Source organism: Tachysurus vachellii, chromosome 6 (genome assembly GCF_030014155.1).
Source record: "Tachysurus vachellii isolate PV-2020 chromosome 6, HZAU_Pvac_v1, whole genome shotgun sequence".
Classification (NCBI taxonomy): domain Eukaryota; kingdom Metazoa; phylum Chordata; class Actinopteri; order Siluriformes; family Bagridae; genus Tachysurus; species Tachysurus vachellii.
This window is the reverse complement of record NC_083465.1, coordinates 5,849,994-5,874,761: the sequence shown is the minus strand read 5'-3', so window position 1 is coordinate 5,874,761 and position 24,768 is coordinate 5,849,994. Positions and strand designations below refer to the sequence as shown.

The 24,768-nt window shown below is 38.2% G+C and overlaps 1 protein-coding gene across 1 annotated transcript; it reads left to right on the top strand.

Annotated features, from left to right (window-relative positions):
* Positions 1–15,193: 15,193 nt before the first annotated feature.
* Positions 15,194–24,334, top strand: tnfaip3 (tumor necrosis factor, alpha-induced protein 3). Its single transcript, XM_060871863.1, has 9 exons — positions 15,194–15,475; positions 16,594–16,940; positions 20,141–20,331; positions 20,664–20,805; positions 20,929–21,099; positions 21,197–21,377; positions 21,641–22,491; positions 22,766–22,959; positions 23,061–24,334. Exons 2-9 carry the CDS (start codon positions 16,634–16,636, stop codon positions 23,322–23,324), a joined length of 2,301 nt encoding a protein of 766 aa, XP_060727846.1. The 5' UTR covers positions 15,194–15,475; positions 16,594–16,633; the 3' UTR covers positions 23,325–24,334.
* Positions 24,335–24,768: the final 434 nt, after the last annotated feature.

Below are 24,768 nucleotides of genomic sequence, written 5' to 3'. Positions count from 1 at the left end.
AAAGGGTCAAACAGAACATCTGAGTCTCTGTTTTACTGCGCATCCTGTAATCCTTCTCACATTTTGATGCCCAAGATGAAAAGAGAGAATAAGGGAGCGAGAGATTGAAGAAAAAAAAAGAAAAAACTTTGTTCCTTGTAACAATTTGGCTCCAAATGTCTGTGCACATTGCACTTGCGTCTGTAGCAGCATGTGTTTCTGGGATTGTTCTGGAAAGGAAAATGCCGAAACAGCAGGGAGCAGGAGATAAACAGGCAATTCGTGACTCATTAAAAAAGGCGATGGTGGCCAACATTGTAGAGGGTGTAAGGACCCTCGTTCCAACTGGGCTATAAACTTTTTCGGCACCAGCTGGACCCGGCATCTGTTAGCTTGTGCACGGAGAGATAATCCGGTGTAAATGACATCGGAGCTCTGCATTTAAAAAGCCCTGACTTCTTACATAACCACACTGATTAGGAACTTGGGGAACCGTCAGCCGAATGTCCAGGCGCTCTAGGCCGTTAGCGACATGTTGCAGGATGCTGTGTGATATGGTAAGATGTAACCTAGGTCATGTTGAAAAATCTGGCTGACTGAAACATATCCATTTGGAGCTGCTTGATAAAAGGTTAAAGGACAAAACAGACAAGGGTGTAAAGCTTGTCAAGATTTTTATGCAGTCAAAAAAAGTAAAATTTACTGACAATAAAAATTATTACAGTGAAACAGCTTATGTTTAACGGTCATTTTGAATCACCTACAAAAACTGCATGCACCTTTAAACTTAGTAATGTTTATTACACAATGTGAGCCACGCACAAAAAAGTCACATTAATTTTATCATTAAATAGTAGCTTTTTTTATATATATCAGAAATACTGATAAAAGATTTACTCAACTTCAACTGCAAAGCTATGCTACATTTTAAAGCGACTATATTCCTTTTTTTAAAAGAATGAACGGATGTTTATGGCCTCATTAGTATCGGAGTGCGCTTCAGCATATGAAAAATAGATAAGCTGAGCCAGTGTCCCCTCCAGCTTGCTGCCAGAGGAGTACTGAGCTACTCTTAAGTCTTTGCAGTGTGACAGAAGGCTGGCCCTTTCATGCTGCAGCATCGGGGTATAATTTGGCCTTTAAGAAACTTTATGAGTCCCCGAACTGATTTTCTGGAATATGAAAACATCAGCATATGGCCGAAGACAGCACTGGGCTAAGAAGTCAATTTCCCTCATGGAACATACCATGTGGGGTGACATTCATATTAGCATGGCGCCTTTGGCTCAGCACAGCAGTATCGCTTGGGGCAGGAGAGCCATGTTTTTTTGTTGCCAGAAAAGCTGAGGTAAGTGTCACACAAATGCTAACAGACTGACTGAAGCTGCTCCAAAGCTGCCAAAGTTTGAGCTATGCTCTGTTCTCCGGGCTGTGCTAAAAACCTGCTGTTGCTGCCATGGCAAAAAAATAAATTTAAATACTTATGGCAATGGTTGAAATTGCCTATTTTGGGTAGAGTTAGACACTGTTTAAGCCCACCAGGCAGATGGAGTCCAATATGTCAGGGTTCTGTGTGGCCAGATGCAGTGCCGAGGGAATCCGTACCTATAGAACATCTGGAGGGGTGCCATTTAATCCACATGTGCACCTTAACCTTGCAAGAGAAGAAGGCCAGTGTGACATGGGCACTGTACCACCTAATTGTTATGTTTATACTGTTTTTGTATTTATTAAAACATTTAATTAAGAAAACATTATATTTATATAAATACATCTTTTGCTAAATAGGTAATGCAAAAGGAGAATCTTTGCTAGATAGCTAATTACGTAGCTGGAAACGAACGAATTAACATGAGCTAGCTAGTTAACTTACAGTCCTAGCATTTGACTATCATTACCTTTATATGTGGTTGATAACTGAAATGAAACAACCTATTAACCCTTACAGACACATTTTATATAATTGCAATTACTACTTTTTTTTATTACTACAGTACCAGCAGGTTTACTTAAGTCAGTGTGTTTTGTTGATGTTAATACTATTTACAATTTATATACCAAGTAGAATTGTAACCTCATTTAATACATGCTTAATTTTATTTAAAAGTATCTCATTAAAATATCTAATGAGTCCCAACAATCAACTTCAAGATACTGCGTGTTTTTTTATTGATTTGATATAAATTGGTAAAATGTATGAAGTCAGTTTGATAGAATTCACTTCTGTTTTATTTATTCATGGGCCTTATGAAAGAAGAGAAATCTGGATCCAGATTCCTACTGAGCAAGATCAAGGAAGCAGGAGAGAGCGGAAATTCAAAGTTGTACAAATTATGACAGGAGCCAAGAATCAAGTGAGGAAGCTTTTCTGTAGGTGAAGCTACTGTCAAAACATTCTTTAAGAGAAGAAAGGAAACAAAACAAGAAACACAAGATATAAAATGTAAGATAATTTAAGTTTATTTATTTAAAAAATAAGACCATTTTAAATAGATGAATAAGAAACAGAGTCTCTCTCTCTCTCTCTCTCTCTCTCTCTCTCTCTCTCTCTTTCTCTCTCTCTCTCACACACACACACCCTAATAATGAAATGCAGGAAGCTCCGCCCCCTTTCAGTCAGGCATGACAGGAGGACCTGTCAATCACTTGCGCTGTAGAGCAGTTTGATGCAGTCTGGCCCTACATGAGCTTGTCACGGGCTGATAGACATATGCACTTTCCCACCTTGTAGGGGGTCACAAAGTGGCTGAGAGAGCGGCAAACACACACACACACACACACACACACACACACACACACACGTTTCTCACTTCATATGTATGCATAAAATATTAGTGATTTTTAAACTTCATTTATTTTAAGCAACATCCAGCAGTCATGTCATTTAAAGATGCTTCCCTTTACCTCAAATCTTGCATTTTGTCTTAAACAAACATAATCATATACAAGGTTTTTAAGCCCAATTAAAAACTAATGTGACAATTTCACAGTACAACAGGCAATTGGAAATTATTATGCTTACTGAGGCAATCTAATGTCTCTAAATTAGCTAGACAGTTCTGCAGATTGCCTCATAGTCTGTAAACAGGTATCAAGAAGATAAAAAAACAAACACTGCTATCTTAATTATGTATTCTCCAGATCAGTTGAATAGGCGATGTTAATTTGTGGTTTACTCGGTACAAGGTATAACAGGCTGTTTTACATGTTGCATTGTTGTTGTACAATGGATTTGGCCATATTGAAATTCTGGCTTGAATGCCAAATACCCTGAATAACTCAAAGTAAGAGAAAACTTTTCTCTGTGTCTTAACTTCCAAGATCCTAGTGTTTAACAGTTGTTACAGAAGGCTGCATTCTGAGTGCATGAGTTTATCTCGTCTCTTCTCCTCCGCGTCCTTAAATTTTATTTTTTTTTTTGTATAATTAGTGATGTGTGTCAATATTGTGCCCCATAGTAACCATATGGTTAGCCCAGGCAGACAGGCAATTGTTTGGTGCTGTGAAATATTGTGTAACCCTGTGAGTTGTGGAGCCAGTGGAAACAGGAACTGTTGCTCAGACTGACAGTTACATTGTCTGCATGAATGGGGGAAACTTCTGAGGAAAAGACACAAGTGGACCCAGACAGAATGTCCTGACCCTGGAGAGAAAGGCCAATTTGACATGGTATAGGGTCGTCCGTTTCGTCCCGCCTCCTAGCATTAACCATTAGGCCTAGGACATAGTTAGAAGCACACTGGACTCAAAGAGGTTTTTCAACTGAGGAAAAAAAGAGCTTCTTTATTCCCTATTGTTTCCTTAGCATTATTCATCCTTAATGAATCATTAAGCTACTATTGAACACCCCATCGTTCAAGCGCATTTAGTACAAAATATATGATAATGGATCAAGAGTCTAATAAACAAACACTGCGTCAACAAAAAAAGTGAAGGAATTTAAAAATCATTATTTTTCCTGTTAACCTTTTTTGATCCTAACAGAAAGAGTCTGGGCAGAACATTAAAATAAAAAAAGTCTTGAAATATTCCCCTTATTTGTAAAAAATATTGCAGTGAGGTAAACACAGATACTCCAAAATTGCCAAACTGTGTCTGGTTTAATAGTCTTCTTCTTCGCCATCAAATGTTTTCTCCACACTTTCCTGTGGTTCGCATGTTAATAATCTGCATTCTAGTTATTTGACTGTTTTATCACTGTTGAAAATGTTCTATCCATCCTTCAGTCAGGAAGCATCCTTCAGAGTATTGTTTGATCCCAATGATTTTTTATGCCGTTATAAAAAGTGCTTGTGTGCATTGTCTGATTAGTAGTTGTTTCTTTCCCTATTGCTATTACCTTTAATCATCCTGCAACCAGCAATTAGTATTCTCTTAGCAATAATCAGCTTTGTTCCCAAAGAAAGAGGAACTAAAATGATGCCCAGCCTGCCTTTATCTTAAAAAAAGAGCGGAACAATTAAAGCCCATGTCCCTTTGCACAGCGTTTGATCTAACACAAAGCTCACTCTCCCTCTCTGTTTTTTTTTCCTTTGGGGAGGGGAATTTAACATGAAGTATAGTGATGGACCTCAAGCCAGGCGGTAACAGGCATGAGGCGGCTCTTGTTTTTGCTCAATCGGAGGCATTCTGCGTCACTGTTTGGACTATGGGCATGATTTATTTGTCTACACTGACCCGCGTCCCCTGCTTAATTACCCTGGGACAATCTCAGACAGAGCCTCTTGACACTGGCAGAAAGCCCAGCCACTTTGGCTCTTGGGACCAACTGTTGACCTGATGGCCAGGGAGGGGGTGATGGGTAAGGAGGGGACGATGGGTCACTGATATGCCCAGCATTCTGAAAACTGTCTCTCTGCAGTGTCCGGAGCCGTTGGCCTACGGCCTCCTAACGAGGCGTTAAAATGCGGCTGAGAGAGGCAAAAGCAACAGAGCTCTCAAGACACCTTAGATCATTGTAAATCATTGATGGAAAAGTGCATGCCGTTACCTCAGCGACACTCCACCTCAACTACCCACTACCTTCATCGTCCACATTAATCCAGAACAATGACTGGCGAAGAGCTTTGAACTCTCAGAGTTTAAAAAAGAATCAACTGAGTTCCAGCCAAAGAAAACAGTAAACGGAAATTCATTTCACATGTGAACATGGAGAGATCATTAAGATGTCTCATTTTCCGGGGATGTCATACAACTGCACAATGTGAGCTAAAGCAAACTAATTACCAGGAAAGCTGTAACGGGAAAGGAAAGTAAACATTTAAAAACACAGCATGAGACTCCTGACTACATTTAAGGTGTTTTCTCTTCTCTCATCTAGCTGTATTTTTTATATACTTTGGCATTAGTGAGAAATGAGTAATATAAATATGCATAGAAAATGAAATCAAAACAGGAGGTTTGAAAAAAAAAAAAAGATCATCGTCGTGGATATTTGTAGGAAATAGGTTATAGATTATAGGTTATAATAGGTAATACAAACATAATCTTATTAACTCTGTATTTATGGTCAAATTCATTTTGTCTCTAATTTCACAGTTCATACTTATCTATCTTCAATTGAATCTATCTCTAAAAAAATGAAATCATCTCTATTAAATGAAAAAATGTTTAAATCTAAATATGAAAAACTATGGTATTAAACTATTATAACTAAAGGTTTTTATTTATTTTTTTACAGTAGATATGTATTGCGTTTAATTGAAACTATAATCATAATTTACATACAAACATAAAACATTATTATATGTTTCTTCCTTAGAAATCATGCAGAATAAAGCAAATATCCAAATATTTACTTAAGATCCAAAGATTTACCGAATTACACTTAAGACACATGTCACTTAATGATACGTCTTCCTGTGAGAATTAGAACAAATAGTGTGTTGCTTGAGTTACTTTCTCGAGTACGCTCCATAAAGTGGTCAAGGGCCATTGACTGATACCCCGAGTCTGTTCTGATGTGAACAAAGCGTAGGACTTGACTGTTGGACTGAGGCCCCTACGGCACCATACACCCCACTCACACACCGGTTCCTGCACACCCTTCACACATACACACACACTCCCCTTTACACACAGTTACCTAGGAACCTGTGCCTGTGAGGCTGAGTAATGCTCCTGTACAAAGCAAGTGACAGCAGAAGTGTGGAGAGAGTGATGGGATGTCCCACTGGCCATGCTTCTATCTCAAACACGCCCCTTCTTTCGTTTTCTGCTCACTAGCGCCTGAAGGAGGAAGCACTGAATTCTGCATACAGTTTGCCTCAAGTGACTAGATAAGTGTACATGCAAAAGTACACAAATTAATGGATGATAACAAAGAAAAAAAACAAGTTTATTCTTCATGATTTTTAAACAAAACACTAACATGCAGTATATTCTATATCCTCCAAATACTACACACACACACATACACACACACAAACACACCCACCGCCCCCTCCTACTTCATACCGAGCATAAGGAGCCTGCTGGGCAGAAGCGCCACTCTCTCTCCAGGGGAAGGTAGCCCTCTGCACGGGGGCCTCTTTGTCATGCGGCCCCTGGCCCCTGGCCTTGAGAAGTGGCTTGCTTCATTCTGCACATCTCTGCTCTCTGCTTCATGTTTGCACTTCCCTTTGTCTCCTCTGAAAGCTGGAAGGCTCACTGAAAAATATGAGAGCATGTTGCTTCAGGGTTACTGAGGCACCATGTGATTTAAGTGCAAGTTCATCAGGGGACAACTGCTGAAGTCTAAACCTCCTGAGTTTGCAGATCTGGGAATGAAAGCACTTTCCCAAGAGGATAGAGAACGATGTTCTCTCCCAGATAAATGATGTGCATCTGATGGCAGGTAAAGTTAAATATCAGTCAGTTCCTTTAGCCTGGTGCATGACAAAGGTTGGATTTTTTAAATAAATCTTTATAAGGAAAGATAGGTAAGGTATCCATATTTATTGATTGAAAGTTTAGAGTAAGGTAATTAACATTAAAGCAATCCAATGTAATATTATGCATTAATTCTACAGTGATGAAAACAGCAGTGATATTTTAATCCATTTGCAATGAATCTTGTGTGTTTTTATGATGTTTTACCACTTTTTCTTTTACCAGAGTCCAAGCTCTATTAAATGGCATCAATAAGCAAACACAAACTCCCAAACTTTCGAAATACACAAATTATGTGACTTTGTGACTTATTTCATCAATTCCTATCTAAAACTGAAACTAGTCTAGAAGGTTTAGCGTGTGCTCATGTTAAACCAAAGATATCCACTGTAATGACTTCAAGACATTATTTCATTTACTGATAACAAAATTGGTTTAAAATAATAAAGGCATGTGACATATACTGTACATATACTATACTGTAACATATACACTAGTCCTGCTTTTTTTTGTTATCGTCATCTTTTTCTACTTCGTGGTGAAAAGAACAACTTTTACGTTTCCAAACATTTGTTTTTCCAAAAATTTTATGCTAAAAATAAAGGAGAAAGTAATATATTAAGCAGTAGATGAAAGATGCTAGGGATCAACCTGCAGAAACAGAAGCATGAGACCACAGAAAAGAAGACGGTTAACCAAAATGCTTAAAGACGCATGTCACTTCCTCAGGAAATTCAGAACCATAACAAAAAAATTTATCTGAGGCTCCATTATTTTAAATACCACCAATTATGCATCATTTATTCTTTTAACTTTATCACTCTGTTTTTTTGTTTTTTTACATATATTCTGCCTTAACCCTTTCTCTAAGGAGAAAAATATAAGCATTCATATCATACTATACTATATATAAAATATAATTTTGTGTTATTTCATTTTAATGAAAAGGCTAATCAAATACCAGTGTTTTCTAAAGCTAATCATTTGCTAACATGTGATACAAGGTACAACAGTTAGTCTTTGCATTAATTCCAATTCCAGTTACAATTAATGTATTATTATTTCTATTTTTTCCTAAGGGGAACATTGTGCCTTGTGCCTACAAAGAAATATACAGAGTTGCCTGAATGAGGTAATTAAATAAGTTGACATTATTTTTTTTAAATGATTAATGATGAAATATACTATTTCCTGATATTTATTTATTTATTTGTTTGTTTGTTTGTTTGTTTGTTTGTTTGTTTTATTTTATTTTACCATGGGAATACATTAAATCTGGGGCACCTGATCCAGGCACAGAACAAACCTAGCTATGGACTGTTCCTCACTTAAAAAAATGACACCAATGAAGAAAAACACAGAAGGTAAATGCTTCTTAAATTACCTCCACAAAATAATTGTGTTCATTTAAATTTAAGATGTTTTCATCTGGGGTTGTTCCGACACACTGAAATGTGACTATGGCCTTATAAAGCTTTTACATGTGGACATAATGTACATGTTGCTGCAATAAAGTGAATTAAAAGTATTTAATTTAATTAAATTAATCAAAATAGAAATGTAACACATTTATCAAAGTGTATATACAGCATTAATAGCCCTGTTAATTCTACACAATATTACACACTTCACACCTTCATGGACTGCATTGTGTCTGCAGAGAAGGCATTCAAGTTCCTGGGATCCACTATCTCCCATGAGCTGAAGTGGGACACTCATATTGACACCACTGTTAAAAAGGCCCATCAAAGGATGTACTTCCTTTAGCCAGTTGTGGAAGTTTAAACTGCCACAAGAGCTGCCATCATCGAGTCTGTTTTGTGTACTTCAATAATAGCTCAACTACAAAATCAGATATCAGTAGACTACATAGAACGGTTCGGACTGCTGAAAGGATTATTGGTGTTCACTTGTCCACCTTTCAAGAACTGTATATATCCAGAGTGAGGAAAAGGGCTCAGAAAATCACTCTGGATCCCACATCCACATCCAAGTCATCCACTTTTTGAACATTTACCATCTGACCAGCACTACAGAGCTTTAAATACAAGCACAACAGGCACAAGAACAGTTTCAGTTTCTCTTATCTACCTCATGAACAGTTAAATGTTCCCACAATTATGCAATAACAATGTGCAATAACCTTACATTTAATTGTTACCATCTCCATCCTAGTACATCCCTGCATCTCATTCTATACTATTCCTTTCTATCATCTATAGTACAACTGTACATTAAAATTGTACATACATTTATTTATTTAAAGATTTATTTGTATGCTTGTATTTTTTTGGTAATCTCATCTTGTTGTATCTGTGTACTGGAAGCGTAGGACACTAAAACAAATTCCTTGTATGCGCAAGCACACTTGGCATAAAAGCTCTTTCTAATTCTGATTCATGTACTACTTCATGTATGTAAAGTTTATACAAATTATTGTTATGATTATTATTATTAATATTATTAATATTATTGTTATTATTATTATTATTATTATTATTATTATTATTATTATTATTATTATATTTATTTATTTATTTATTTACAATTGAGACCTAGATGAATTTTTACAGTGCATTTGACATGTTCTGTGTAAGTCAAAACATAATATTTAGCAATACTTTGCAAATGATGATGATTACAGCATCTATGTCATGTTTGCTACCACTTTTCTGGTCTGATTAAAGTTATATAGTTTTCACAAAACGACTCGGCTCTGGTAGATATTATTTCACACACACACATACACACACACACACACACACACACACACACACACACACACACACACACACACACACAACCGATATCCCTGCCAAAGGCAACAATGGATCCCTGATAAAGCAACATCATGTCATCTTTAGTGTCAACATAGAACAAACAGCATCCTGTGTTTTTAGTAGTTTATTAATTTCTTATATATATATATAGTACTGCTTTGGCACCGTTATGTAGGAGTTTATTATAGATATGAATCCTAACGTGATGGTTCAGTGGTTAAGGCTTTGGGTTACTGATAAGGCCCTTACCCTCACCTGCTCCAGGGGGCAGTGCCCTATGGCTGACCCTGCGTTCTGACCCCAGGCTCATAATAACTATGGGATATGCGAAAACTTAAGAATTTCACTGCATGTCATACTCTCTATGTGTATGTGACAAGTAAAATTTTAATTTGAATTTAGTTTGCAGTTCAAAGTGGGATGTACTGCATTGATCCACTGACTTGCTTTTGATTTTGATTTATATTAGTTTTATTTTGATGTAGTGTCACGTGTTTACTGCACATGTCATTTCTTTAAGAACTGAATTGAAATGTGACATGGATAAAAATATACGTATATATAGCAGTTGGCAGTCTAAGAAATAAATGCTGAGACATTTAAATCTTTGCTGCCACCTAGTGTCAAGTGCTGCTTTTGTGTTGTGATGTTTGTTTGTTTGTTTGTTTATTTATTTATTTTTTATCGCATATTTCACTATATTTTCACAAAAATAATTCTGCTTCTGAATGGTATTGTGAATGATTTGTTTTTGTTTATTTGTTAATAACATAGGTGGGCATGGTGGCTTAGTGGCTTAGTGGTTAGCACGTTCGCCTCACACCTCCAGGGTTGGGGGTTCGATTCCCGCCTCCGCCTTGTGTGTGTGGAGTTTGCATGTTCTCCCCGTGCCTCGGGGGTTTCCTCCGGGTACTCCGGTTTCCTCCCCCGATCCAAAGACATGCATGGTAGGTTGATTGGCGTCTCTGGAAAATTGTCCGTAGTGTGTGATTGCGTGCGTGAATGAGAGTGTGTGTGTGCCCTGCGATGGGTTGGCACTCCGTCCAGGGTGTATCCTGCCTTGATGCCCGATGACGCCTGAGGTAGGCACAGGCTCCCTGTGACCCGAGGTAGTTCAGATAAGTGGTAGAAAATGAGTGAGTGAGAGAGAATTAGGCAAGGGGGGGACCTCTGCTGGCAAGAAGAAAAAATGACCTGAACCACCCTTAACTCCAGCTTGCTGATGTGTTTTTAGTGAATCTTTTGTGTAAAACAACTTTTCTCTTAGTTGAGAAGAAGTGGATGTATTCTCTATTCTCATCTTCACTATATATAGTTTGAATATGGAACTATCCTAATAGCAGTCACTATCAGAAAAGAGAAGGACACCTATTTGCATATTCAAATTAGGTGCTACAGAGAGGACAAAAGGCAAATCTTCAAACCCATCTCTGTTATGGTACAATGTCAACATGAATATAGCAATTGCAACGTCCATGAAAATGAGCCAGTCCTGTAGCTGACCAGTCATTTGTACAAGAAAATGCGTTTTAATCTGTAAAGGTGTGTAACATTCTGCTAGTAAAACTTTTCTTATATTTTAATATATTGGTTTTGATTTGAAATTGCAAGTTTCTTTAGTTTCATGAATTTTTCCAGTCAATAAATTCCCAGGTTTCAGTCTTATTTCCTCATTTCAAGTTTTTGATCTAAACTTCTGCATGAGTTTCATCAACAAATAGTGCAGTGAGAAGCATAATGCCAGAAAGAAACCCAAATACAGATTACTGACTGTTATTTGACTGGAAACCAGTTAAAATGAGAGTGGAAACTACATGGCATAAATAAATATGAAAAAACACACTAAATGATTTGTATCCCTTCAGACTTTTTTAAGCTGGATATCCCACAAAGCAGTCCAGCTTTTGTTCCCATATCACAGTAATTGATCTACGCAGTATTCATGAGATTAATCTGTTTTTTAATCATACACTAAATACAGAACCCTTTTAATAGCACTTTATATATGTGCTAAAGAACAAAGTACACCCAAAATGGTTATCAAGTTATGAAGCTATGTAAGGTGCATTCCAGAGAAATATTATTAACGCTTAGTAAATCGTATTAACTATTTTTGGATGTCTACTGTTTTCTGACACCATGACTATTAATTTATATGAATGTATATGTATTATATGTTGTATCTATTCATGGGGGCACAGTAAACAGTACAATATAATAACATAACAATGAACATAACAGTTCTAAGATTCTAGTCTAAAGACATTATCTGTATGGATTTGGACTTCTTTTGGCATTATTGGCCTTTGAACTTGGGCTTGTGTCAGTCTTGGACATTGGTTTTACTAAATATGGCCTTAAAATGACCAAAGGTTTGTTACAATATTGTTTGTGTTGTCTTTGCTTTTGGATTTTCAAAGTCTGGCAAGAAGTAATAACTTTTCCTAGAAAACAGATTAATCATTGGTGCAATTCATGACTGAAGCCAACTAGCTGAAGGCTTGATCTCAAAAATTGTTTGAATGATTCAGCTTTCCAGTCTCAATCTTGATTCAGTCTTGCCTCTCACTTAAGACTTGTTCTTGAATTTCTTGGCTAGTCCCAGTCTTGGACTTGTTTATGGTGTACAGCCCTATTAATTTGTTTTGATAGAATATCAAATGTCTTTAATAGAATACAGTATTGAATTAGAAACAAATTGTATAATCAAATCTCTGGAAACATTAAAAGTTAGAAATTAGATATTTGAATTGATAGATTTGATATTAAAACGTGTAAAAACAAAAAACAAAAACAAATATTATCCCTCACAGCTTCAGGGATTCTAGTTCAATCATTAGCAATGGGCCCAGTCTGTGTAATTCATCTTTTTATCTTGTTCATATGGACTTCCTCCAGGTTTTGTGGTCTTTTATAGTAAATCTTTCTGGGTGATGAAAAATTCTGTAGTATAGGGAAAAAAGAAATAAATCCCATGCCTGTTACTGTCAGTCCACCATGGCTGTGGCTTGGCTACACTAAACTGTCCCTATGCACAAAGGAGTGCATGCAGGGTGCCCTGTGATGGACTGGTGTCCAATTTAGGATGTATTCCTTCTAAACAAATGTGTTCCCAGGACTGTCTCCAGATTTACCAGCCTACAAACAGATCTAACACAAAGAATCTAGATACCCAGTGTACACACTGTATTTGATGGCTTGTTCACAGCTAGAATTAGTTTAACTTTGATTTAGTCACACGTGAAAGGAAAAGCAATAAGTACCTGCACTTTGTAGATCCCAAGTTTGCCCAAGTTGACAGTCAGAAAACCCTGTAAATGACCCAGCTTGGATAGCTCACAGTTTAACTGTATAGGCAGATAATATATATCTGTATTATATATATATATATATATATATATATATATATATATATATATATATATATATATATATATAAATATATATATATATATATATAATTTGCCATGATTTGGCAGTAATTCTTGTGTGTCTGTGATATAAGATTTTGAGGTTTTTTTTAAATTCCCCTCACATACAGAGTGAAATACAACACTGTGTATAAATACTTAAAAAAAGGGTTAACGTTATGGTTTGGGTGAGGTTAGCCATCATCTTTGTGTCTGGAAATCCAGCAAAATTCCCCACTTATGTAATTATTCCTATGTGATATATGTTTTTTTTTTACCTCATCACCTATAAGTATTTTTCACCTCTGTGGATTTTGATTTTGGAAGGGGAAATCTTTTGTGTTTACTGTCCCAAACAGTTAAGGAGAATTGGTTCATTTTAATGTATGTATTATCTATTGTACAGCCAGTTTAGCATTCAAGTCTTTTTCTTCTACCAAAAAAAAAAAAAAAAACACAAAACACTCCAATATGCCAGAAGGATATAATATGTATGTATAAGGTAAGGATTTATAGTCACCTTTTACATACTGAAATGCAATCCAGATGTTGAAAAGGTGTGTGTATGTGGGGGGTTGGGGAGTGGGTCATACGGAAAAAGAAAATCCGCTAACTCAAATAATTCTAGATTTTCCCAGGCTAGTTAGCTAATGTTTACCAATAATTTTATTACAAATAAAAATCATTAGCTTTCTAATTCAACAAGCAAATTTACACAACCAGTGAGGGAATTAAACAAAACTAAACTAGCTAGCAGATATGCAAACCTTAAATAGTTATCTATCTTGGATAAATAATTTAAGGTATTTCAAGAATACTTTTTCACATTTAATAATCAGCATTAATACCTGCAATGAGGGTTAAATAATGCAGTTTTTCTATTGTCCACTAGATGGCGCATAAGTTATTTTGTTGGTCAAGACATCAGGAAATGGTTTCATATACATAAATCAATTTTGTACACCACTGTTTCTAAACTCTTGGAGATCAAATTTTTTTGTGATCTTCATCCATCTGTTAAACCTTGGCTACTAATCTAATCTTGTATTACCCGGATTTCCTATTAGACCTAATTAAATACAGCTACTAATAAATACAAAGTTTCAGGTTTGACTTTTTTTTAAATCATAAATAGACCCAATATCATTTTAATCTAACCATAAGGAGTAAATAATACAGAAGGCTATGCTGTGGGGGAAAAAAAAAAACTTTTGTGTACCTCACAATGTTCTCTTTTCATGTCTGTCTGAGAATAACTCTGGGGAAGTTCCCTTTGACTAAATTAAATGGAAAAAAAAAGGTGATTGTTTTAAGTGATTGATGTGAGTGATGTGTGGTATGTTACAGGGGGCTACATGGCATGATAATATGAGATGTCCATGACACCCCTTATTACAAAGGATTTAAGGTTAAGGACAGAGACTGCTGCGTACATGCCTGTGTGCAGTGTGGGGAGGCTGAAACTGGAGGGCATGTACTTGTTGATTTACACACACAAGTCTGTGTGAACTGTAGTACAAATAAACTTGTGCTCCAACTGAACTTTATACACACACACGTGTGTGTGTGTGTGTGTGTGTGTGTGTGTGTGTGTGTGTGTGTGTGTGTGTGTGTGTGTGTGTGTGTGTGTGTGAATCAGCTTGGATTTGTAATGTGCTCTCTAGATAGAAAGTTGAAAAGTTCAATAAATATTTGACAGGATAGTTGATAATAATAATAATTTATATTATTATTATTATTATTATTATGTAATATATTGCTGTTGATAACAACAACCATAATAATAATAATAATAATAATAATAATAATAATAATAATAATAATAATAATAATAATAATAATAATGATATAACACTAAGATGCTTTAATGTGCCTGTGTGGTGGAATGGCATTTCAAGCAAGCATCAACGTTCTTAATTCTCAGTCGGATCACGTTTTATTTCCCTACGACATCCGTGTTTAATAAGTCACTCACGTTGTACACGCTCTGAAATACATCCAGCACGTATTACATTTGAAAAGCGAAACTGGGATAACAATAGTAACAGGACACGCCCACAGACGTCGATCGGCGTGGCTAAACGAGGAGCGTCACCGCGTCATCGCGATTTGAACGCGACGTCATCACGCTAGGAACGAACGCTAAAAAGCTTAAGCTGTAATTCGTTTTATGATAGGTCGCGAGTGGAAAGTACCTCCTCGGAAACCCCCTTCGGCATTTCCTTATTGACATCAATATCGATGTAGTCTTGGACTTTTAAATCCTACGCTGTGTTTTTTTTTTGCTCTCACGTCTATGTGTGCGCTCGGAGAAAGAGGCTGTGCGTGATGTTTGACGGCGTCATGGAGCTCTAAGGCTACAGCAGGAGCAGCAGCAGGCGGACAAACCGGAGCATCTTATGGGCTTTGTTTAACGGATCCCGACATATTGTACAGGTAACACTTTCAGTCCGTCTCTTGCCTTTTATCCGCGCTGCTCTCTCTGAGCCACAATGACAGGACAAAACAGGCTTCGTTTTACCACCGCGTCTCAATTTAAACGCCACGGTTTTCACAGCCATTGTTTGGTGAAAAATGTCCCTTTTAGTCTGAATGACTAGATTCAAAGGCCTCGTTTATCTGTTATTTAACGTCTGTGAGTGAATTTGTTCTCATGTATTGGTGTGTGTGACAGCGTTGTATTGTTTGTCTCTGACGGCTTTATCGGATGAATTACGTAATTAACGCGTCAGGCGGCTTGAGCAAGAAGATGAAGAAGAAGAAGATGATGATGAAGAAGAAGATGGGAGAAAAGCCGCATCGTCTCCTTGTGTCTCTGTCTCTATTGTGCCTGTGTGCTCCATCACACAACACTCCCCCGCGTGTGCTGTTTGTTTTCGTGTCTTTAACGCCATGCTGCTGAATTTGTACCAGGAGGAATCTTTTCACGACACGCAGGTTTTGGAGCAACTTGTCCTGCCTCAGACTGCCTCAGACTGCCTCAGACAAGTCAGGCCTAAATGCTGGTGGTATGTGGTAGGCTAGTGGTTAAGGTGTTGGGAGGTTGTGAGTTCGAATCCCAAGTCCACCAAGCTGCCGCTGTTGGGCCCCTGAGCAAGGCCCCTGAGCATTAACCCTCAGTTGCTCAGCTGTATTAAAAAAAATGAGATAATGTAAGTCGCTCTGGATAAGGGCGTCTGCCAAACGATATAAATGTAAATGGTGCTCTTTTTATGCTACAGTTCCCAATTCTAGTCCACATCTGTCAGGTCTTATGACTTATTCCTCTTGACCAATGACACTGTAACTTACTGCAAGAAAAACACTTTGTCATCTCATGTGCACGGCTCTCATGTGCTAGTGTCTTGTTACAGGTTTGATCTGTAGGATTATAATATATAGAATGGTACCAGGTTAGTGGCAGTGATCCAGGTTTCAGTGCTTCACCAAATCTAAATTTAAGGTTGGCCAAATGTAAAGACTAGTCAGACACACAGGCCTTCCCAGAAAATAAATAAATAAATAATAATAATAATGAAAGCTAATGCACTTTTTGTTTTGTCATTTTCCCACAGAGCTAAACTGTTTTCCCCGCTCCTTTCCTGAGAGAACACAATGTCACAGGGCCAAAACTTCCTGCCCAAGTTCCTGTTTGTGAGTAACCTCCTGAAGGCCATGAAGATCCGTGAGCGAGTTCCTCATGATGTTGTAAAGCCATCAGCCAGTGGTGGTCTGCTTCACCATCTTCGTGGCATGCACCGCTACACGCTGGAAATGATCCGGATGAGCCAGTTCCCGCAGGCCTTCCGTGAGATCATCCAGTCGGCCATCTTGGACCGGGCTATGCAGACCTCACTGGAGCAGGAGAAGAGGCTCAACTGGTGCTATGAAGTCAAGAAGCTGGTGCCACTCCGAACAAATGGTAACACCGTGCTTTAGTTCAGCTCAAAGCTTTGTTTGCTGTTGATTTGTTTGCCTTAATGGATGCGTTGTCTTAGTTATAGTGTTATAATGTTTACCTAGAACTAATTAAATTATTACTTTTGATTTACAGCAACTTCCTTTACAATTACAGTTTGTCTATACTAGAGACCGAAGGATGTTTTCTAAAAAGGCTAAATGGCAATAACATCCTTCTAAAAAGAATTGATTTCTAGTTCATGCAGAAGTTTTCTCAAATAGGATGAATTGTTATCTACATTTTAAGTTCTATCTGAGGTGAATATTGTTCAGATCAGGACTGCCTTGTTGAAGCTTTTAAAGGAAACACTCTGAACCTCTGGTAAGAACTGGGGCAAGATCAAAGAGTTAATAGTCAGGGAAGGCGCCGCTCTTCTGCTGCATGAGCATATCAGAACTGACGGGAAAATCCTAAACTGTCACAGTGATGTCCCCCCTGCCATCCCACTTCATTCTTTCATGAGATTTGATCTAGGGGTCTTTCCTGTTTAATCATTAACAGTACGGTCTCTATGAGCTGAACATTTCCTCTGTAAACACAAGGTTAGGTTCTATGGCTGATTGTGGATAAGTAATGCTTCATCTCCAAACCTTGGAGTTCTTAAATTTTTTTCCTTTAGTGTTCTGGCTATAATTTTATAGTAACACAATACATTAACATGCGTAACAAATTTATTTTCACTGTCTTTCTCAGACGCTTGTATTAGTATAGCGTTATTGGTTTATTATAGTTACTAGCAGAAATATTTAGACTCAACATTTTGCTTTCACATAAATGATTCCAGGGTATGAATATGATAGATTTGAAGGATCTGTTCTGCAACTGGCTGCTTGTTAGTAGAATTAATCCCATCAGGTGACACTGGGACAAGGGCTAGGACGGCAGGACAGTCCATGCCAGCGGCCACAAATCTGACTCATTTTATTTTTGCGTCCATATTCAGAAGCTGGGGCTGAAATACTGATCAATGCAGATAAGGATGTGGTGTGGGTATTTCCAGAATGTCCACTCCATGCGTTTCATATCAGTTTTCCCTTCTCATTAGGCGCCATTCATTCACTCAGATGGTGCGTAACCATGTACGGGTAGTTTTTTATGGGTGGAATTGGCTGTATTGTTCATGACAGTTCTGGCAGTGTGGCTACTATCGTAAAGAGGAGATATTTTAAAGTATTACATTGTGTAACATTTTACTGTCATTGGTAATGTAAAATCATTACAGATTGAGTGAGTAGTCATGTAGAACAAGTCTCAAACTGAGAGGAAACTTTTTGCCCTTGCACTGTAGAAAGAGATTATACTGAAATATTCTAAAATTAGAAAAGGCATTGAAGAGGCAGTTTCACAATGTGCGTTACTTGTGTGGAACACATGATTTAAGATACGATTTATTTAGGCCCATCACACTTTAGTTTATGATGTATATAACTCCTAAACTATTTAACAACAAAAATCAAATAATAAAAAAACAACAATAAGGTTGCTTGGATCACAAGCCACAAGTTGGCCAGAAAACCCTCGGCTTTGTTCCGTGTTTAAGTTAATCGTATGTACAGACACCTTCATGGAATTTGAAAAATCCTAGGAGGCTCCTATTGTGATATTAAAAGTTTAGCGAGCAGACTGACATTCCTGTTGAATTGGGTCCCTCCCCTTTGGAAAGTCCAGCTGCTCTTCTGTCTCAAGACCTGAGCAGGGGAAGAAAAAGCTGCATTGCCGGCCTCGCGGCACTTAATCAGAGCAAATCGCTTGCTGGGGAATTTCCTTGCTGTCGTGTTATAGCCTTGTTTTAGAGCTGCTTGTTACCAGGAGCCACACCAGTTGCACAACCTCAAAAAAACCCTTCAGTGGAATGTAGGCACATAATGTAATGCCTGCGTGTATGTGTGTGTGTGTGTGTGTGTGTATATATATATATATTTTTATATTATATATATAATATTTTTATATTATATATATAATATTTTTATATTATATATATATAATATTAAATATTATATAATTGTTTTTTTTGTGTATGTATGCTATATTTACATATTGTACATATAGTTATATAGTTCTGCAACAATTTTGTTATTTTTAAAAAGCTTTAAATATCCCCTACCAATCCCCAATTATTATAATTGGATTCTTTAGCCAATTGTCTATCATTTGTTTTATTGTTTCATGTGTTTTAACAAATCCAGATCCACGATTAACAACATGTAAAAAGCAAAACACCAGTTCTGTGTGGATTATACACACACACGTATCTATATATATGTATATATGTGTGTGTGTATGTATGTATGTGTATATATATATATATATATATATATATATATATATATATATATATATATATATATATATATATATATATATATATATAATGTATATATATATATATATATATATATATATATATATATATATATATATATATATATATATATATATATATAATGTATATGTATGTATATATTACACATTTCTGCTATAGTTGCATTGACAAGTTCTGTACTTTTTATTTCTGTAAGGCTTATTTCCTCTTTTAAAAGATGTATGTTGGTTTGTAATAGATACCTCTTAACTGTTCTAGCAGCATGTTGGAAATTCCCCAGTTCTTTTTTTTTTTTTTTTTGTCACGCTGCCTGACTAAACACCTAATTGTATCTCTTATGGCACCAGAATTCTTTTTTAGCAGCGAAGCCCAAAGCACACAGATATCTGCTACACTCTTATAACTAAATGCCTGGTGCTTTTTACATCATGTATAAGAGCATATTTCATTTTCTTTTGGCTTTTAGCCATTGGGTTTTTTTTTTTTTTTTTTTTTTTGGTCAAAGGAAAAAAATACCCTTTTGAGCTTGTGGAGGCGGCCTAGAAAAGAGAGCATTCAAACCGGAACTGCAAGTCAGTCTGCAGCACACACACTCAACTCTGCCCTTTTTTGCTCCCTTTGATTCTTTTCAGATCAAACTCAAATAGTTTATTGTGTTTTGTGCAGTTCTGATATACGGGTGAGAATTCTGAAATGTGTAAAGTCCTAATGACTGTGTGTGATTTAAGGCATCATTGCATTTGAAAGTTTAGTGTTTGTGTTTAAATGAAGTCCCATTGCCTCACGCTTGTACTTCACAAAAGGCATTGAAGTCATGCTCCATATTTGTTTTGTCTAGGTGATGGAAATTGCCTGCTTCATGCAGCTTCACAATACATGCTGGGTGTGCAGGACACAGACCTGGTCCTGCGGAAGACGCTTTACGCCGTGCTCAAAGAGACAGACACAAGCAATTTTAGGGCACGCTTTCAAACAGAGCTGCTACACTCCCAGGAGTTCACCCAGACCGGCCTGCGCTACAGCACCAAGGTGACTACATACATACACTCTAGTACAAAATACTTGCCAAATGCCAAGCCACTGAAATATATCAGTGGACAGAATGGAGGTTTGTGGTTTGTCCTCGAGACCTGCTGATATTAAATATTTGTCTTCGCATATCCTGTTAAAAGGTTTCACAGAAAATTTACCTACTTGATTTATCAAAGTAGAAGAAAACATACCCATAGTCTGTCTACCTACTCTAGTACCCAATGCATTTTTGCATGGCAAATTTTATTCAGGGTGTGCCTGGGGTTTCAAATTCCTAAGCTGTGGGTTTGTGGGTCATGAGAAATGTTTATCCTTTTTTTGTTTTGCAGAACTGGGAAGAGGAATGGGAGAAGATAGTTGATATGGCCTCTCCTGTGACCAGCAGCAATGGCCTACAGTTTGACTCCCTGGAAGACATCCACATTTTTGTGCTGTCAAATATCCTGCGCAGGCCAATTATTGTAATTGCAGGTATGATTACTGTCTCCAGAGAATTTACGAGCTTTTGTACTGATTTGTTAATTTGACACAACACCTGTATTTGCTCAGCTTGTACAAAGTAAATTAAACTCCCTTTTTTTTCTTTATCCACAGATCAAGTGCTGAGAAGTATGAAGTCTGGTTCCTCTTTTTCCCCCCTCAATGTAGGAGGCATTTACTTGCCTCTTCACTGGCCTCCGGGAGAGTGCTACAAATATCCCATAGTGCTCGGCTATGACTCGCAACACTTTGCACCCTTAATCACAATCAAAGACAGCGGCCCAGGTACAGCTCAGAATTGGTTACCCTATATTTTTTACTGTGTGAAATGTTGTTTCTTATGTTTTAAATTTTTTTTTTATAATATCCTGATGTCTTTCAGAATTTCGAGCCCTACCGTTGATTAATTCAGGAAGGGGAGGCTTTGAGGAACTGCGCATTCACTTCCTGACAGAAAAGGAGCAGCAACAAAAAGAGCGGCTGTTAAATGAATATCTGATGCTCATGGAGATCCCAGTCATAGGCGTGGGTTACGAACCCACAAAGATTATCAGGGCAGCCCGGTATGAACCACATAAACAGCACCAATGATTCCATTAGACTCACTCAAGATATAATCTGCTTTTGTAGTTCAACAGTTGAAGTTCTTTACTAGGGCCTTTAGGACTCAAGTAAAAATGATGCAGAAGTTTATAATTTATAATTAAAAGATGTACATTTTATTTAATTTGTTTGGCACCTGAGTAGTGTCCTCTTAACCATACATCACAATTAGCCTGCTGCTGACTTGATGGTCTAATAAGACTGTACCTCATTTTCTCATCAGCCTTGATGAGGGCAATCTGCCTGAAGACATGAACCTGATGGAAGACTACATGCAGCTGGTGAATCATGAGTACAAGCGGTGGCAGGAGGACAAAGATGCACTGTGGGCACCCACATCGCAGCAGGCACCACCACCCTTCTCTGTCTCACAGTTGTCACTGATAGAGATTCGCTGTGCCACTCCACGCTGCACCTTCTACGTCTCAGTGGACACACAGCCGCACTGCCATCAGTGCTTTGAAAAGCGCCGTGCCAGCGGTAAGCACGAGGCTGTCGCCAGCCGTCCCAATCGGACCAACCACGTCAACGGACCATCCGAGCCAACGATCCCAAGCCCTCGCTCAGCACCACCGACTGCACCCAGCTTGAGCCTGTACAGTGAGACACATGCCATGAAGTGCAAGACACCTGACTGTCTGTTCACGCTCAGTGTAGAGCATGATGGCTTGTGCGAACGCTGCTTCAATGCCCGCCAGGCAGGTAACGGGCAGCCCCAAGGCCCTGCCCATGGCTGGGGACACACTCAGTGGGGCCCAGGCACCAGAGATCGAGAAAAAAATAGAGAAAAAGATGCAGAGCAATGTAGTGCATGTCGGCAGGAAGCCGCTCGAACATTCAATGGCCTTTGTCCACCCTGCATGCAGAGAAGTGCTGTTGACCAGCAGCAGGAGCCCAGAATGGACATGCCAGCATGGGTGCCATCCAGAGAGCCAGAGCGTCCCGGTACCACTGGGCACACATGGCACACACAGACAGCGCGCCAGTGCAAACGCTCAGGCTGCCAGTTCTTTGGCACAGCCGAGAAGTTAGGATTCTGTACCATTTGTTATGTGGACTATCAGACCAATCACCGTAAGTGGAAAAACTTGTCAACACACATGTGACTAACAGGAAATGAAAGATAGTTGAACTTTGAAAGATTATCTTTGAGAGATGGATCTTTAATCTGATCTTCGTGTTATTATTCAACAGGTGCATAAGAAGTAGTTTTAGTTTAGTTTAAGTGAGTTTTTATAATGATTTTAGGCATAGGCATTGTCATCATATCAACCCTAGCTAGCAAATACACAGTAAATTTTTGGCAAACATGAGAGTCACTTATGTCCTTGTGGTGTTTTTAACGCAGAGGGAGCTCCAGCAGTGGTGCAGCCCAGAAATACATCAGAGGCAGGTTTTCAGAACGTACGGTGTCGTGGGCAGGGCTGTGGCGCTGTGGGCAAAGCCATGCTCGAGGGCTACTGCAACAAGTGCTACGTGAAGGAGCAGAGCACCAGATTTAATGAAGCTGCTAGCAGAGGCTCCACTTCTCCTCCAGTCTTGGTGAGTTATTCATCTCTGCGCCACTGCCTGCTGACAGTGTTAATTGAAATTTGTTTTGTTTTGCTTACTTGCGTATTTACTTATTTATCCTTTGCCATTAGCGAGCGCCCAAATCACGCCCAATGGCGACACTCAGCCAGACCCATTGCAGACGCAGCGGCTGTAAGAATGTATCACCTGGCTGCACGGACTTGTGCCCGGACTGCCTGAATCGTGGAGGGCAGCGTGAGGGTCGTCGTGCCCACGCGCCAAAAGAGAAGAGCAAGCAGCGTTGTAGGACACAAGGCTGCGATCATTATGCCAACCAGGAAAAACAAGGCTACTGCAATGAGTGTGACCACTTCAAGCAGATATACCGGGGCTGACGCAACCACCTTCCTTTTTCCAAAGAGGGGACTAGAATCTTTGCACACGTATGTGTGCGAATCCTCTCCTACACGGATTTCCCACAGCTAACTGAGCCACCTGTTTTTGGGTGCCAGCAGCAGTGTAACACTGGCGATTTACCTCTCAAGAAACATTTTGAACATTTTTCTATGTGAATAAGATAGAGATGGGGCTGTTGATATAAAGAAACTGATGATACACTGGCATCCAGTTGCGTACATCTGTGCTATCTGTGATTTATATCAAACAGGGTAATAAGATTGTAATCAGTTTGTACATTGCTGAAAAAAATTGAGGAGGGGAGGGGGAGCATCTTCAAAATATTTCTTTCCAATTGTGAATTAAAAACGGTGAAAATCTGACCAAAGTAACTTCCAGAATAATTATGACCAAGTTGATGTACGTTGCCACTGCAGACTGCAGTAAGCCAGTGGGGCCGGTAAGAAATACAGGAGCCACAGCTACAGGGTTTCGGAGGCCTCAGAAAAAAACAGTTTATTTCTTACAATGTAGGTTAAGTGCCAATGAGTGTTTGCAAAGCAGAGCTCCAGTTTTATTTTCTGCTGCACCATTTGATGTCTGCTGCCAAAATGAACCTGATGCCTTTGAGATTTTATTTATTTATTCAATTTTTGGGTTTTATTGTCATTGTTCTCTTTTTTTTGTGGCCTGCTCGTGCTTGAAACGATTACACACCCGATTTCGCCTTGTTCTGGACTTCGTTTGGTCTGTTTACGTTTAATAGCTATGGCACTATTACTATGGCGCTACATGTTCCTGTAGCTAAAAAAAAGAAAAAAAAGAAAAAAATATTCCGAAGTGCAATAAAAACAGGTTCTTCATTACACCTTAACAAACACCACATAAACACTCGCTTGTGAAGAGAATCGCCACATCAAAGAAATAGAAGTTTCAACAAGGAAGAACCGTGCATGCAGTGACAGGATAGACTCGTTTATTTAAAAAACAAACAAACAAAAAAACAAAACCACACAAATCCAAAAGTAAACACACCTGTGCGTTGTGTTCATCCTCTTTTAGAATTGTTAGTAAATAGTTTTATCTGCATTTTTTTTTCTTGCAAGGGAGCTTCCTTCCCTTAAATTTACTTCTGCTACATTCACATGATGCCTCTCTTGCATACAGTTGGTATGCAGAAAACAAACAAACAAAAAAAAACGAAAAACAACAAAAAATGTCCCAAATGCTCCCAGTGATTGCATAGAGATGAACATGGAAAAACTTGCTGGCTTGTTTGGCAACACCTACGAACAAGCACGTGCATTAGACATTTCCATTCTGACAGCTAACGTAGTGGTGACGTACGAGGACTAGAAATATGCAGACGTGCTTCAGTCAAAAGACGTATTTGAGAACAATTCACAGTCCAATCATTTGTAGAAATTAAGAGTGTTGGCTCTT

Coding starts and splice junctions, on each gene's coding strand:
- tnfaip3 (XM_060871863.1), top strand. CDS start 16,634: ATGTCACAGGGCCAAAACTTCCTGCCCAAGTTCCTGTTTGTGAGTAAC. Junction 16,941..20,140: donor GGTGCCACTCCGAACAAATG/GTAACACCGTGC, acceptor TGTTTTGTCTAG/GTGATGGAAATTGCCTGCTT. Junction 21,100..21,196: donor AATCAAAGACAGCGGCCCAG/GTACAGCTCAGA, acceptor GATGTCTTTCAG/AATTTCGAGCCCTACCGTTG.